This window comes from Mustelus asterias, chromosome 20 (genome assembly GCF_964213995.1).
Source record: "Mustelus asterias chromosome 20, sMusAst1.hap1.1, whole genome shotgun sequence".
In the NCBI taxonomy this organism is placed as follows: domain Eukaryota; kingdom Metazoa; phylum Chordata; class Chondrichthyes; order Carcharhiniformes; family Triakidae; genus Mustelus; species Mustelus asterias.
This window is the reverse complement of record NC_135820.1, coordinates 72,440,490-72,455,014: the sequence shown is the minus strand read 5'-3', so window position 1 is coordinate 72,455,014 and position 14,525 is coordinate 72,440,490. Positions and strand designations below refer to the sequence as shown.

Here is a 14,525-nt window from a genome sequence, read left to right as displayed (position 1 = left end):
GCAAGCATGGCTTACTCAACAACTGATCCTGCTGCTTTTCTCAGCTGGTGCTGGCTCCCACCCACGAGTTCTGTAGGGATTCCTGGAGTTCAGTGTATGCCGGACCCCCAGGAACTATCCATGTGCGAGCCAGATGATGCTGGAATAAATTCACAGTCAGCCACTGATTCTGCTAACCTCCTTTTACAAAGGAAGGAGATTCTGGCTCCAGGGTGTTAATGTTGGTTATAGTCTTCCTCACCCCCACCGCGCGCGCCCCCCGCCCCCTCAAACACCATACCACCACTGGCCCCACAGAGCAGAGAATGTTCAAGAACTTACAGAAGAAACCACTCCAAAGATGTGCAGGTTAGGTGGATTGGCCATGCTAAATTGACCCTTAGTGTCAGGGGGACTAGCAGTGTAGATACGTGGATGGGGCCTGGATGGGATTGTTGTCAGTGCAGGCTCGATGGGCCAAATGGCCTCCACTGGTGGGGAAGTTTGGGGGCGGGGGGGTGGAGGAGGAGGAGGAGGAAGAGAGAGAGAGAGAGACTGTAGGGTTGGGACTAATTGGATTGCTCTCTGAGAGGAGTGGCAAAGACACGAAGGGGCAATTGGTCTCCGTGATGTACTGTAACTCATAGAAACCCTACAGAGCAGAAGGAGGCCATCCGGCCCATCGAGTCTGCACCGACAACAATCCCACCCAGGCCCCATCCTCGCTTAGTTACCCTGCTAATCCCTCTAACACATCACACCCAGGACACTAAGGATTAATTTAGCATGTCCAATCAACCTAACCTGTACGGTAGCACAGTGGTTAGCACTGTTGCTTCACAGCTCCAGGGACCTGGGTTCGATTCCTGGCTTGGGTCACTGTCTGTGTGGAGTTTGCACATTCTCCTCGTGTCTGCGTGGGTTTCCTCCGGGTGCTCCGGTTTCCTCCCACAGTCCAAAGATGTGCGGGTTAGGTTGATTGGCCATGCTAAAATTGCCCCTTAGTGTCCTGAGATGTGTAGGTTAGAGGGATTAACGGGTAAAATATGTGGGGATATGGGGGTAGGGCCTGGGTGGGATTGTGGTCAGTGCAGACTCAATGGGCCGAATGGCCTCCTTCTGCACTGTAGGGTTTCTATTTCTATGATTCTATCTTTGGACAGTGGGAGGAAACCGGAGCACCCGGAGGAAACCCACGCAGACACGAGGAGAACGTGCAAACTCCACACAGACAGTGACCCAAGCCGGGAATCGAGCCCGGGTCCCTGGAGCTGTGAGGCAGCAGTGCCACCGTGCTGCCCTTACTGCTTGACCTGTATTTTTTTTTAGCTATTCACCTAACAAACCGTGTTAAACTTAAAGATGTGGTGATTCATCTTCGCTTCCCTGTAACTTGAGCCGTTGCAAGTACTCGCCATGCGAACCAACTGCTTGTACATGCACACCCGATGGGTTTGTAAACCTTTACAAAGGGAGACAGGAAACATCTTTCCACTGCTTTCTCTCCCCACCCACCCCCAACAAATACCACCACCGTACCTGATGAGGATCGGTCAGGAGCCCTGTAAGAGGGAGTCACAGCCACCGCGTACCTGGTTTCTACCACTTGTCGCGTCAGTACGCTTGGGTTTTGTTACATTGCGTTCATGTTTACAGTCTCTCACTTGTTTATTTTTGGTGGCCTGTTTGACTGCCGTGCGATTAATTTTCCATCTGGGAAGTCTGAATTTAGCTCTGAATGAGAAAGTTTGTCAATGATTAGAAAGTTCCCAAAGCTCACATTGCAGACGGGATTAAATGCAGGAATGGGAATGGTATTGCTGTGAAGTGTGAGGTGGCCTTTGAATAATGTTTGTGAAACTTATCAGCTTGCTCCTGTGTGTTCAGATGTATCTCACATTGTAACCGCAATGAACACTCGGTACTCCGCACCACAATTATAAATGATGTCATTGTCTTCTGCAATAACTTTCAGTCTCAGCATTTCTACAATCCCCCCACCCCCCACACACCTCACCCCCGCACAACCCATCCACCTCACCCCCCACAACCCAACCCCACTCTCACATACCCCCACACAATCCCCCCACCTCCTCACCCTCAGCCCATAACCCAACCACACCCCCACACAACCCCACACACCACCCCCCACACAACCCCCCACACAACCCCACACACCACCCCCCCACACAACCTATCCTCACCCCTCCCCACAACCCAACCCCACCATCCACAACCCAACCCCACCCTCGTATACCCCCACACAACCCCCCCACCTCACCCTCAGCCCATAACCCAACCACAACCCCACACACCTCACCTTCATCCCACAACCCGCCCTCCCCCCTCATACACCCCCACACAAACCCCCCACCTCCTCACCCTCAGCCCATAACCCAACCACACCCCCACACAAACCCCCCACCTCACCTTCACCCCACAACCCACTCTCTCCCTCATACACCCACACAACCCCCCCACCTCCTCACCCTCAGCCCATAACCCAACCATACCCCCACACAACCCCTCCACCTCACCCTCACCCCACAACCCACCCTCGCCCTCATACACCCCCACACAACCTCCCCACCTCCTCACCCTCATCCTCACCCCACAACTCAACCACACCCCCACACTACTCACCCTCACTCTCACCCCCCGCCCCACAACCCATCCTCACCATTCCAATTCGCCGCCTACCCCACACAACCCTCACCCAGTTCATCACCTCCCACCCCAGCCTCCCCAACCTGATTCAGCCCAACCCCAGCACAACCTACCCCATCCTCACCAGAACCCACCTCTGCTTCAATCCACCTCCACTTTCCTCCATCTCCCCCAACGCATCAAATGCAAAATGCTCAGCTGAGCTCCCACACGGTCTCCCTCACTGAACCTCTTGCAGGTTGATGTCCTCTAACGGCCTCTCTGCTTCTCTGACTGGCCCCCTGCTCCACCCTAAGCAGCAAATCACAATCCAGCACAGGCCAGTTGGTCTAAAAGGCCTGTTTCTGTGCTACAAAGAACAGTACAGCACAGGAATAGGCCCTTCGGCCCTCCAAGCCTGTGCCGATCATGATGCCCTAACTAAACTTTTTTTAAAAACCTTCTGCCCTTGTTGGACCATATCCCTCTATTCCCTCCCTATTCATGGACCCATCCAGACTCCTCTTAAATGTTGCTAATGTGCCTGCTTCCACCACCACCTCCGGCTGCGCGTTCCAGGCACCCACCACTCTCTGTGTGAAAAACATCCCCCGCACATTTCCCTTAAACTTTCCCCCCTCTCACCTTGAACCTGTGCCCCCTTGTAATTGACACTTTCACCCTGGGAAAGAGCCTCTGACTATCCCTGTCTATGCTTCTCATAATTGTGTAGACCTCTATCAGGTCTCCCCTCAGCCTCCGTCTTTCCAGTGAAAACAATCGTAGTTTAATCAACTTCTCCTCATAGTCAACACCCTCGAGACCAGGCAACGCCCTGGTGAACCTTCTCTGCACTCTCTCCGAAGCTTCCACATCCTTCTGATAATGTGGTGACCAGAACTGCACGCAATACTCCAAATGCTGTCTAACCAAGGTTTTATGTTTATTTGGTTTGACCTAAAAAGAGGGCAACATGATTTCCCAACTCCTGTACTCAGTGCCCTGGCCAATGAAAGCAAGCATGCCGTAGGCCTTCTTAATCACTTTGGCCACCTGTGTTGCCCCTTTTAGGGAACTGTATATGTAAAAAAATCCATGAGTTGGTTAGGGCTGCCCTGGTTTCGATTTGCCTCTAGTGAAATACCTTCTAAATCAGGGTAATTGAACCAGTGTTGACTGGAATCGACTGTGAACATGTGAAATGTGCCCTTAACTAGTTTACTTTATTACATTGTGTGAGGCCTGGCTGTTTGACCTCGTCCTACATGGAGAACTGCAGTGTATTCACCTCCTGAGCTGGAACTAACTGGAGTGCTGTGCCTTTCCCTTTCAGAGTGCCTGGGGATATAGATGAGGTCAATGCACTCAAACTACAGGTTGACCAGTGGAGGATCCCGGACAACCTCGCTGACCCTCATATACCAGGTAAAGATCTTTTAGCTCTAATTGCAGCGTGACCTGGAACAGGCTCAAGGGGCCGAATGGTCTCCTCCTGTTCCTAAAACTTGTAATTTATCTCCTAGTTAAACGAATCCTCCGCAAATGCCCAAATTACTTCGAAGAGTCATTTGCAGGGAAGCCAGAGGGTTTGGTCCTGTAATTTAGTGAACAATTTTCCAATAATAGACATTTTCACTAGGCTTTTTAAAAATTCATTCTTGGGACATGGGCGTCGCTGGCTGGGCCAGCATTTATTGCCCGTTCTTTGTTGCCCTTGGAGGGCAGTTGAGAGTCAACCACATTGCTGTGGCTCTGGAGTCGCATGTAGACCAGACTAGTTAAGGACGGCAGATTTCCTTCCCTAAAGGACATTAGTGAACCGGATGGGTTTTTCCAACAATTGACATGATCATCAATAGATTCTCAATTCCAGCTATTTTTTTATTGAATTCAAATTCCACCATCTGCCGTGGCGGGATTCGAAATCAGGTCCCCAGAACATTGACTGAGTTTCTGGATTAATAGTCCAGCGATCATACCACAAGGCCATCACCTCCCCACCGTTCAATATTTACATGGTGGAATTGTAGCCTCTGGTGGTAGAGAAAGGTACTGCAGAGCAAATGTTTATGCGAGAAGTCAGTGACATGTATGTTTCTTCCTGTACGCATGCTGCCTAACCTGCTGGATGTTTCCAGCATTTTCCATTGTTTATTTTCCATTTATACAGCGTCAGCTGTGGCTGAATTGACTGCACTCTCACCTCTGACACAGAAATCAAGGCTGACAGCCCTGTGCAGTACCAAGGGAGTGCCGCACTGTTGGGCATGTGTCCGTTCGCACGGTGGCGCAGTGGTTAGCGCTGCCGCCTCACAGCGCCAGGGGCCCGGGTTCGATTCCCAGTTTGGGTCACTGTCTGTGCGGAGTCTGCACCTTCTCCCCATGTCTGTGTGGGCTTCCTCCGGGTGCTCCGGATTCCTCCCACAGTCCAAAAGACGTGCTGGTTAGGGTGCATTGGCCGTGCTAACTTCTCCCTCAGTGTAACCCGAACAGGCGCTGGAGTGTGGCGACTAGGGGATTTTCACAGTAACTTCATTGCAGTGTTAATGTAAGCCTACTTAAAGTAAAGTAAAGTTTATTTATTAGTCACAAGCAAGGCTTACATTAACACTGCAGTGAGGTTACTGTGAAATTCCCCCAGTCGCCACAGTCTGGCGCCTGTTCGGGTCAATGCACCCTAACCAGCACGTCTTTCAGACTTGTGACACTAATAAATAAATAAACTTTAATCTTTCAGTTCCACAACCCATCACAAGAGGACATGTTTGCACGTGGCGGGGTAAAATACACCTGGCCCCTTCCGATTGGAACCTCGTTGCTGGCACAGACAAATGAATCATCGTGTGAGAAAGATATTAAGTTGAGGAATAGAGGGTAGCATGTGACCTGTTGGCTAGGGTTTGATGGCGTTAGTTCACGGTGAAAGATTATGTCCTCTCACAAAAAGATCCATCATGAACGCCCGAGCCTTTTCTCATTGCGCCTGTTTTGTTACACTGCAGCCTCCCTGCTGAAGCTGTGGTATCGAGAACTGGAGGAGCCACTGATCCCACAGAAGTTCTACCCGCAATGTGTCAACAACTACGAGAACCCTGAGGCTGCTGTCGCTGTTGTTGCTTCTCTGCCTGAAATAAACCGCCTTGTCCTCGGTTATCTCATCCACTTTTTGCAGGTAAGCATAAAACCGGCCAGGTTCCTGGGCGTTTACCAGTGTGTTGGAGATGCATGGCCGGCAACCAGGAGGTGAGGTGGTGTGTCCGCGGAGCGCTGTACCATTTTGACAGGCACTCGGGGTGGTTTACCCTGTTATAGTCTGGATAGGGAACCGATGGCGATGTAGGAGTTGGGTTAACAGGGACATTTTCACACAGTGGCAGTAGCAGGAGCAGAATTAATGGTGACTTGAATAAAGGAATTGGATGAAAATACAAAGAGCCTGCACAAACATAATGGGCTGAATAGCCTCCTGCGTTGGGAGGGTTTCTAACTGCAGCCCCCATCAACCTAGATGTTACCTTTCCAACTTTTTACTGATCTAAATTTGGAATGGATATAAGTATTTTAAGTGACTTTTTAAAAATCATTTTTTTTCCTGGGACGTGGGCATTGCTGACTAGACCAGTATTTATTGCCCATCACCTAATTGCCCTCAAGAAAATGGTGGTGAGCTGCCTTCTTGAACTGCTGCAGTCCCTGTGGTGTAGGTACACCCACAGTGCTGTTAGGGAGGGAGTTCCAGGATTTTAACCCAGCGACAGTGAAGGAACGGCGATATATTTCCAAGTCGGGATGGTGAGTGACTTGGAGGGAAACTTGCAAATTGTATTAAAGTTTAACTTTTAAAGTTTATTCATTATTGTCAGAAGTAGGCTTACATTAACACTGCAATGAAGTTACTGTGAAAATCCCCTCATCGCCACACTCCGGCGCCTGTTTGTGTTCACTGAGGGAGAATTCAGCATGGCCAATGCACCTAACCTGCACATCTTTCGGATTGTGGGAGGAAACCGGAGTTTGCCTTGGTAACTCCCACCCAGGCCCTATCCCATATCCCTACACATTTACCTGCTAATCCCTCTAACCCTCATATTTTACCCACTAATCCCTCTAATCTATGCATCCCGGGATACTAAGGGGCAATTTAGCTTGGCCAATCAACCTAACGCGCACATCTTTGGACTGTGGGAGGAAACCGGAGCACCCGGAGGAAACCCACGCAGACACGTGGAGAATGTGCAAACTCCGCACAGACAGTGACCCGAGCCGGGAATCGAACCCAGGTCCCTGGAGCTGTGAAGCAGCAGTGCTAACCACTGTGCTACCGTTTCCCTCCCTTGTCTGGAGTTACCAAGGCAAATTGGCAATGTTAATATTGAGGCAAAACTAGTTTCACAAGAACGAAATCAGCCTGAATCCATTGTGTGGAGGTGCCGGCGTTGGACCGGGGTGGGCGCAGTAAGAAGTCTCACAACACCAGGTTAAAGTCCAACAGGTTTATTTTGGGTTTATCTCACACTATGTGTATCTGGCCTGGGCTTGCAAAATCCTACTATCTGTCCTGGTTTGAGGCAATTCACACCTCTTTAACCTGTGATTAAACCTCTCTCCACTTGCATTGTCTGCACCTGTAAAGACTTGATTACCTGTAAAGACTCGCATTCCAATCATTATCTTGCAATTGGGTCTTTGTCTATATATGCCGTGTTTGCGAACCCAACTCTCCACTCACCTGATGAAGGGGCAGCGCTCCAAAAGCTCATGATACCAAATAAACCTGTTGGACTTTAACCTGATGAGAGACTTCTTACTGAATCCATTGTAACTGCGCAAGTCCTGGTGGTGGCAGCCTTGGATTTTCCTGGGTCTTCGAGCAGAAGGTGCTTGAACTGGGGAAGTGTGTTCAATTCGCAGCAACCATGGGTGGGTGGGAAATGGAAAAAGACCCCACCCCTCACACTTCCTTCACCCTCACAAAAAAAGTCCCAATGTAACATTCTGAGCGATGATTCATTTGTTTAATGAGTCCTTTTTTGTTCTTTCAATAGATTTTTGCACAGCCAATTAATGTGAGCAAGACCAAGATGGATGTCAACAATCTCGCCATGGTGATGGCTCCAAACTGCCTGCGCTGCCAGTCAGATGACCCACGGGTTATCTTTGAAAATACGCGGAAGGAGATGTCCTTCATTCGCTTGCTAATTGTGCACCTGGACACGAGCTTCATCAAGGGCGACCTGTGAAAGGTCACGGGATATGGACACTGGCCCTGCCCGGCAGGGGCCAAGCCTATCTCTTCCCGCGATCCCCCTTGACGTGTGTCCGTGTTCGGTTCTTTCTTTTTCAGTGGCTGGACAATCATTTGTCGACAGAAACATTGCCTCAGACTGGCGCCCGGGACAAGCACGGCGCAGAACCATCCACTGGTGCTGCTGAATCCAAGTTACGTTTCCCTGGAAAACTACACTGGAATCGAGGGAGATTCTGGGGCTGAAGCACTTGCTGTGTCTGAGGCGTTGTGCGTGGAGTTTGTTTTCCGAAATTCTTTAGCTGATGATGGTAACGCAAATCTATTCCGTCGGTGTGTAATTTTCCTTCCTGCGCTGGTCAGAGTTTAAGAAAGGTGCCTCATGATGGAGATAATCAAAAACCATCAGTTGGATCAGATTATAATAATCCTCACCCCCCCCCCCCCCCCCCTGAATTATATCGCAATCAGACAGCATCGTGATACTTCAATCCCTAAAAGAATGAAGGCAAAACATCATTTGCGCTTTTTTTGGGAGGGGGAGGGAAGACTGTTAGCTTCCACGGGAAGGCTCCCAACCTGACATTGTAAGACTGAACCTTGTAAACTTGAGTGGTTGTATATGTGTGACTTTTATTTTGTGAGAAAGAGCTTGAAATGAGGATTTAAAAGAAGGTGTACATGTCTTTTAGAAAAAAAAAGTTTGCTTGTTTTTTAAAAAAAAAGAAGAAAATACTTGTTCCTTCCAGTAACCCAGACTAACACTAAGCTTTCACTCTGTGTGCTTACTCTGCCTTCGCTGGAGGGAAGCACAGAAACACTATTATTAAACTCTAACCAACGTTTTAAATACCCTGGTCACTGATAAAAGGAATGAGTGACTGTTTCAGTTAATTTTATCCCCAGGATGACTTGTGTCCTCCGAACACGCAATCCCCAAACAAATCCAAATCTTGCTTTTCCAATGGTACATGATCGATGGCATGTTATCTATCCATACATGTCGGCGCATATTTTCTATCTTTTATTTTTTACTGAGTCCGTTTCCCTGTTTGGCTCAATTCTTTTCGGAGTTCCCAGTGTGTCAGGGCAATTGTGCTTTCTGTTTCAGCTGGTGTACGAGCCTCTCTTAATTTTGAACACCCTCAAAATTCAGGGGTTTGCGACTTTTCATGGTTATCTGAGGAGCGGTGCTTTTATTCCACAGTACATGGTACCAATACGGTAAAATATGTGGAATGCCCTTTTGCTCTAATGTTCTGGGGGTGGGGGGCTGATAATGTGACACCGGGCAGTGCGTATCTTTTTTAAAGATAGAAGGCCCTGTTTAGCATTTCTGTTGCTCTAAGGATCTGTGAAGTGAGCAGTGTTGATCTTCAAGGCTAATTATTTCAGTTCATGCTGAAGAAAACAGATGAACAGTCCCATCTCTTGTTGCCAGGACATAATTATTTTCTCCTCTGTTATGTTAAAAAAAAATCAGCCCCGTAAACCTCACAGGAGTCTTTAACAATGTGATTGTCATGCCTGAGCTGAGACTTCCATAAAATAAAACCATCTCAGAGATTGCAGAGTCTGATTTGAGGCTTGCAAAGTCTCATTTGTGGCATTCAAATTGGATTTGATGATTAAGGAGCACATGGCACAGTGGGTTAGCACTGCTGCCTCACAGCGCCAGGGACCCGGGTTCAATTCCCGGCTTGGCTCACTGTCTGTGTGGAGTCTGCACCTTCTCCCCGTTTCTGCGTGGGTTTCCTCCCGGGTGCTCCGGTTTCCTCCCACAGTCCAAAGATGTGCTGGTCAGGTTGATTGGCTGTGCTAAATTGTCCATTAGTGTCAAGGGGATTAGCGGGGGTAAATGTTGTGGTGTTACGGGAATAGGGCTTGGGTAGGATTATGGTTGGTGCAAACTCGATGGGGCCGAATGGCCTCCTTCTGCACTGTAGGGATTCTGTTTCTATTCTATTAAAAGCACAGGCCCAGTAAATTTGGATGTTTGCTTAAAGTTGAGAACCTCTGGCTTAATGCACATTTTTAAGTTTAATTCTTGCTATTTGATGCTGAATTAATGTATATTTTGTTTAAGTATATCTTAATTTAACAATTGACCAAGCAAGCAATTAAAGATGAACAAAAAACACCATCAATCGCACTAACTGGGATAAGATTGTTTCGACCTGTTGATTTTGGTTTTTTTTATATAAGGGTGAGCATTGTTAGTTTTAGCATCACGTGACTTTGAGGAATGGTGGTTGGAAGGGCGGGTGGGTGCAGGGAGTTCCATTTATTTGAAGCATTTGCCCCTCATTCTGCCCCATCCCTGGGTTGCGAGGGTCTGGCGATCCAGTTTATGCCCCGTCCCACGGACACCCAACGTGGTCAGGTCTCGAGGAACTGCCAATGGTTTGTGGATGGGTTTGGACTAATTATAGAGCTTGCTCGCTCTCTTCCCCCCTCCCTCCTCCCTCTCTTCTGATAGCTACTGAACTAACTTTGTTTTATATACATGGTGTCTTCGTACCTGTGGGGTGATGAATGTGAGGAGGCAACATTGCACTGAGTTCTAATATCAGTGCTGCCTTCTCCGAGGAAGAATGTAGTTCCTCAGTTTGACCATGGCGTGGAGTTACTACTCCTGGCTCTAGATTTCCTTCTGCAAAGCTTAAACACAAAATGCCAAGCTCTTGTGAGCTTGTGTTGAGGATGATAATTTATACCTAATGTCACCTAGGTTTGGACAGCATTCAGCACCAACTTAATGTGAACTAGCAGTGATCAGTCTCTCTCTTTAGATCTCTTTACTATAAACAGTTTTCGGAAAGGACAAATCAAATCTGAGCTCACCACTCATGGTTGAGTGTATATGACCACTTGCGTGCAGTATAATTACGCAGTCTTATTTAACGGTGGCTTCCTGTTTTCTTAGTTGTGGTTCATGACTTGGCAGCTGAACTTTTTTTTAGAAAGTGGTTTATTGAGGCTGAGTTGTGAGTGTTCCTGTCTTGTTGATAAGTGCCCATTCCCCGAAGTAATGTTCCAAGGTTGCAATTGTTTCTTTTTAGTGCCAAGTCCCAGGCATAACTCCTCAAAATGTGAGAATTAAAACCCAGTGAGGTTTGATTTGACAATTTCTGTAATTCCATGGAATCTTCTCCAGTGGCTTTTCTTTGTAAGATTCAGCTCGGTGATAAGTGATCTTTGTTGTAGCTCAATGTATTCTTGTATGTCAGATACTTTCCTCACGGAAATTGGAGGCTGATGCAGCAAGACACCATTTTCATTAGTCCCTAGCAATGAGGTTACTAATCAACTATGTTACAAGTACAAGAAAGCTACATTTCAATCACAACAATTGCTGTGGTATACTTGTATTTGTCCTGATGAGTGCAAGATAATAGGCTTCCTGCGATGTGTCTCTCTTCAGCAATATTCGAGTTCTGCATTGCTAAGTGACTGTTCATTGCGAATATTTATTTTTTAAATCGGGTTGTGTAAGAGTTGCCTGTTTCTCTGGGCTGTTTGATGTGAATATCTGAGGAGCCTTGACGTTCGGACATGGGGATGTCCATCATGCCCAAGGCTGAGCACGCCTGACTGACCAGCCCTGTGCCTTTATGGAAGAATGAATAAGAGATGACCAATCTGATAACACCGCTAAGGCTTTAATTAAATCATTTCTCTTCCCTTCCTCCACCCACCAATCTAATCTCTCCGGGAACCTCCCAAATTGTAAGTTTAATGAGTGATCTTTCCTTTTGCCTGTGTAATTTTAGTGGTTCATGCCCCTTTTTCCCTCCCACATTCTCGTTATTGCCAAGGCTAATCGATTGATGTCCATCTCTGCAGCAGAGTCTGTGTAAGTTTGTGGTTCCAAGATGTCCTATTTTTGTAAAAAGAAATATATAAAAGATAGCTTTTCCCAGATGGATACCTTTTTGCATTGCAGCTTGCTTTATTTATGTATTCCTCTTCAGTTTATATTCCTGCTATATAACTGTACAAAATATATTTTAAAACTGTTCTACGCAAGGAGTGTGTGCTGTAACCTTCAGTAACTGGCGGTGTGGACACAGATGATCTATTATCTGAAAGGACAGGTCTCTGTATAACTATAATAATTATCACGGTAACTCAGCTAATTATTCTGGCAGTGCAGTCTTTTTTGACCTTACGCTAAACTTTTCTTGTTACAGCAGGCGGTATTTTACCTCCTCCCCTTTCTCTCGCCTGCATCATCATCACCCCTACCCGTGTGTCCCCCATTACTCGATACACTTCTTTTTCCCCACCTGGGAAAGTAGGAGGATTGCACGTTGCAAGGAGTTGGCGCCTTCAGGGGGAAAGAAGGGGGAGGAGAAAGCTCGGTAGGTACCCTTTTGAAGTGACTCATTGCACCATTTATGAGAGCTAAACCAATCTCATGAATGTGCCGATGTCGGAGCACAGTGATTGAGGGGGAGAATATTTGTACGATGCATCTTCCTCTTCATAGCATTTTGTCTTCATGCTGCCACGTGCTTCCTGAGAAAGACGTTGGCGGGGGGGGGGGGGGGGGGGGGGGGGGGGTGAATTTTGACCAACATGCCGGGTGGGATATCCACGGGATTCTTGTTTTACTGATTGGGGGAAGTTTATCCCGCCCCGTCAGACGGGAAACTGAAGGCTCTGGATGCAGTGTCGATGTTGCATAACATCTACCTGATTTTAGTCTGCATTCGAGGTAGGTAGTATTGGGGGTTAAAGTAAGGTTCCCACCTGATCCCATGGGTTTTCCACCTGCAGGGTGGATTAAAATTACCCCCCTTTTGTGTTGCTGAATAAATACCCCCATCCATCGTGTAAGGTTGTTCAACACTCTGGCGGTACTAAATTGACAGTGATTTACACTGTTGTTTTAGTGTGCCCTCACACACCATGAGACACTGTACCTGGTGTTACACTCACTGAAGTTTTGTAAATGTAGGTTTTTTTTGGTATTTCTGTACATTGATAATAAATACAAAGGATTCTTGGTGATAGAAATAGTTTTTCCCCAAAATTGAAACAGGGAAGAAAGTGACTGAAGACAAACTAATGATTTCAATAACATTAGAATAAAACTAAACCTCAGAATATCCAGGTGGTGGGAATAAGCATAGCCATTTGTACCTTAAAAACATCGTCATTTATTCATTTGTTTTTATTTCCCCTGTCAGGTATTTACTTAAATATCAATTGTACAGTTTAAAAAAGGGGTTGAATGTGGCTTGGAAATATTAAACTCCAGGTGGAATTAACTTTCTAAATAAGTAGACTGGGGAAGAGATTTTGCCTGTAAGTGTGTGGTGTGCGTGCGTGTGCGTGTTGAGTGGGGACTGTGTCTTATTAAAAGCAAAACCAAATATGTAACCACTCGTGATTTTTTTGTACATTGTAGCATTTGAAATATGCATTAGCATTATTGTGTAAAACTGCGTTGTAAACTTTCCTGTAAACATGCCCGTTTGTGTTTTTTTTTTAATGGTTTTCTTTGCACTTAGCTTCTCCTTTGTGTTGTGATATGTTAATGCTTTTTGACAGGTTGTATAAAAGCAGAATATTTTTTTGTGTACACTGGATGTTTCTTTGCGCGAGAGAAGTGTAAATAAAGGCTGCAGGATTCTGACTTTACGAGGTCTTTAAGTGTCTGCTGTTCTGAGTCTAACGTTTGCTGTCGGACATCATCATTCCCGAATGGAAATCTGTGTACAGCATCCCATTGGCAGATCTAAGTGTTGTTGTCGAGATATACAAGCGAGCGATTTATTCTTCACTTTGCGTTTCTGCCATGTTCCCCAGTGTAGTATTTCCATCTCTCCGGCTGTTCCAAGAAAGTTTTGGTTTCACTTAATTAATGGGGCGGCACTGTGGTTAGCACTGCTGCCCCACAGCTCCAAGGAACCGGGTTCGATTCCCGGCTTGGGTCACTGTCTGTGCGGAGTTTGCACGTTCTCCCCGTGTCTGCGTGGATTTCCTCCGAGTGCTCCGGTTTCCTCCCACAGTCCAAAACATGTGCTGATTAGGTGCATTGGCCATGCTAAATTGTCCCTCAGTGTACCCAAACAGGCACCGGAGTGGTGCAACTTAGGAATTTTCACAGTAACTTCATTGCAGTATTAATGTAAGCCTACTTGTGACTAGTAAATAAACTATATTTAATATGACCTTCATTTAGTTGATAGCTCTCACCTCTGAATCACAAGGTTCCAGATTCAAGTTCCATTCAATGGTTTAGAATCCCTACAGTGCAGAAGGAGGCCATTTGGCTCATCACGTCTGCACCAACCACAATCCCACCCAGGCCCTATCCCCATAACCCCATGTATTTACACTAGCTAGTCCCCCTGACACTAAGGGGCAAATTTTACCATGGCTGATCCACCTAATCCTCACATCTTAGGAGTGTTTGAACAGAGAAGTCACTGGTGCAGTTCTGAGGGAGTGCTGCACTGTTGGAGGTGCCATCTTTTCAATGAGACCTGAGGCTCCACCTGCCTGTTCAGGTGGGTGTAGAAGATGCCATGGCATTTTTTAAAGAAGAGCAGGGGAGTCGTTCCCAGTGACCTGGCTGATATTCATCCCTCAATCATCATTGCAGAAACAGGGTGTGTGATGATTATGAGTGTGCCGTGTGTGG

The 14,525-nt window shown here is 46.9% G+C and overlaps 1 protein-coding gene across 5 annotated transcripts in view; it reads left to right on the top strand.

The window, feature by feature from the left end:
- arhgap46b (Rho GTPase activating protein 46b) overlaps window positions 1-13,519 on the top strand; it is a 190,472-nt gene extending 176,953 nt beyond the window's left edge. For all 5 annotated transcript variants that reach the window (XM_078236834.1, XM_078236837.1, XM_078236833.1 and 2 more), the window contains exons 8-10: window positions 3,959-4,050; window positions 5,628-5,797; window positions 7,671-13,519. In XM_078236834.1, coding sequence (XP_078092960.1) covers window positions 3,959-4,050; window positions 5,628-5,797; window positions 7,671-7,865 — 457 coding nt within the window. In that variant the 3' untranslated portion in view covers window positions 7,866-13,519. The remainder of the gene's footprint in view (window positions 1-3,958; window positions 4,051-5,627; window positions 5,798-7,670) is intronic.
- Window positions 13,520-14,525: the final 1,006 nt, after the last annotated feature.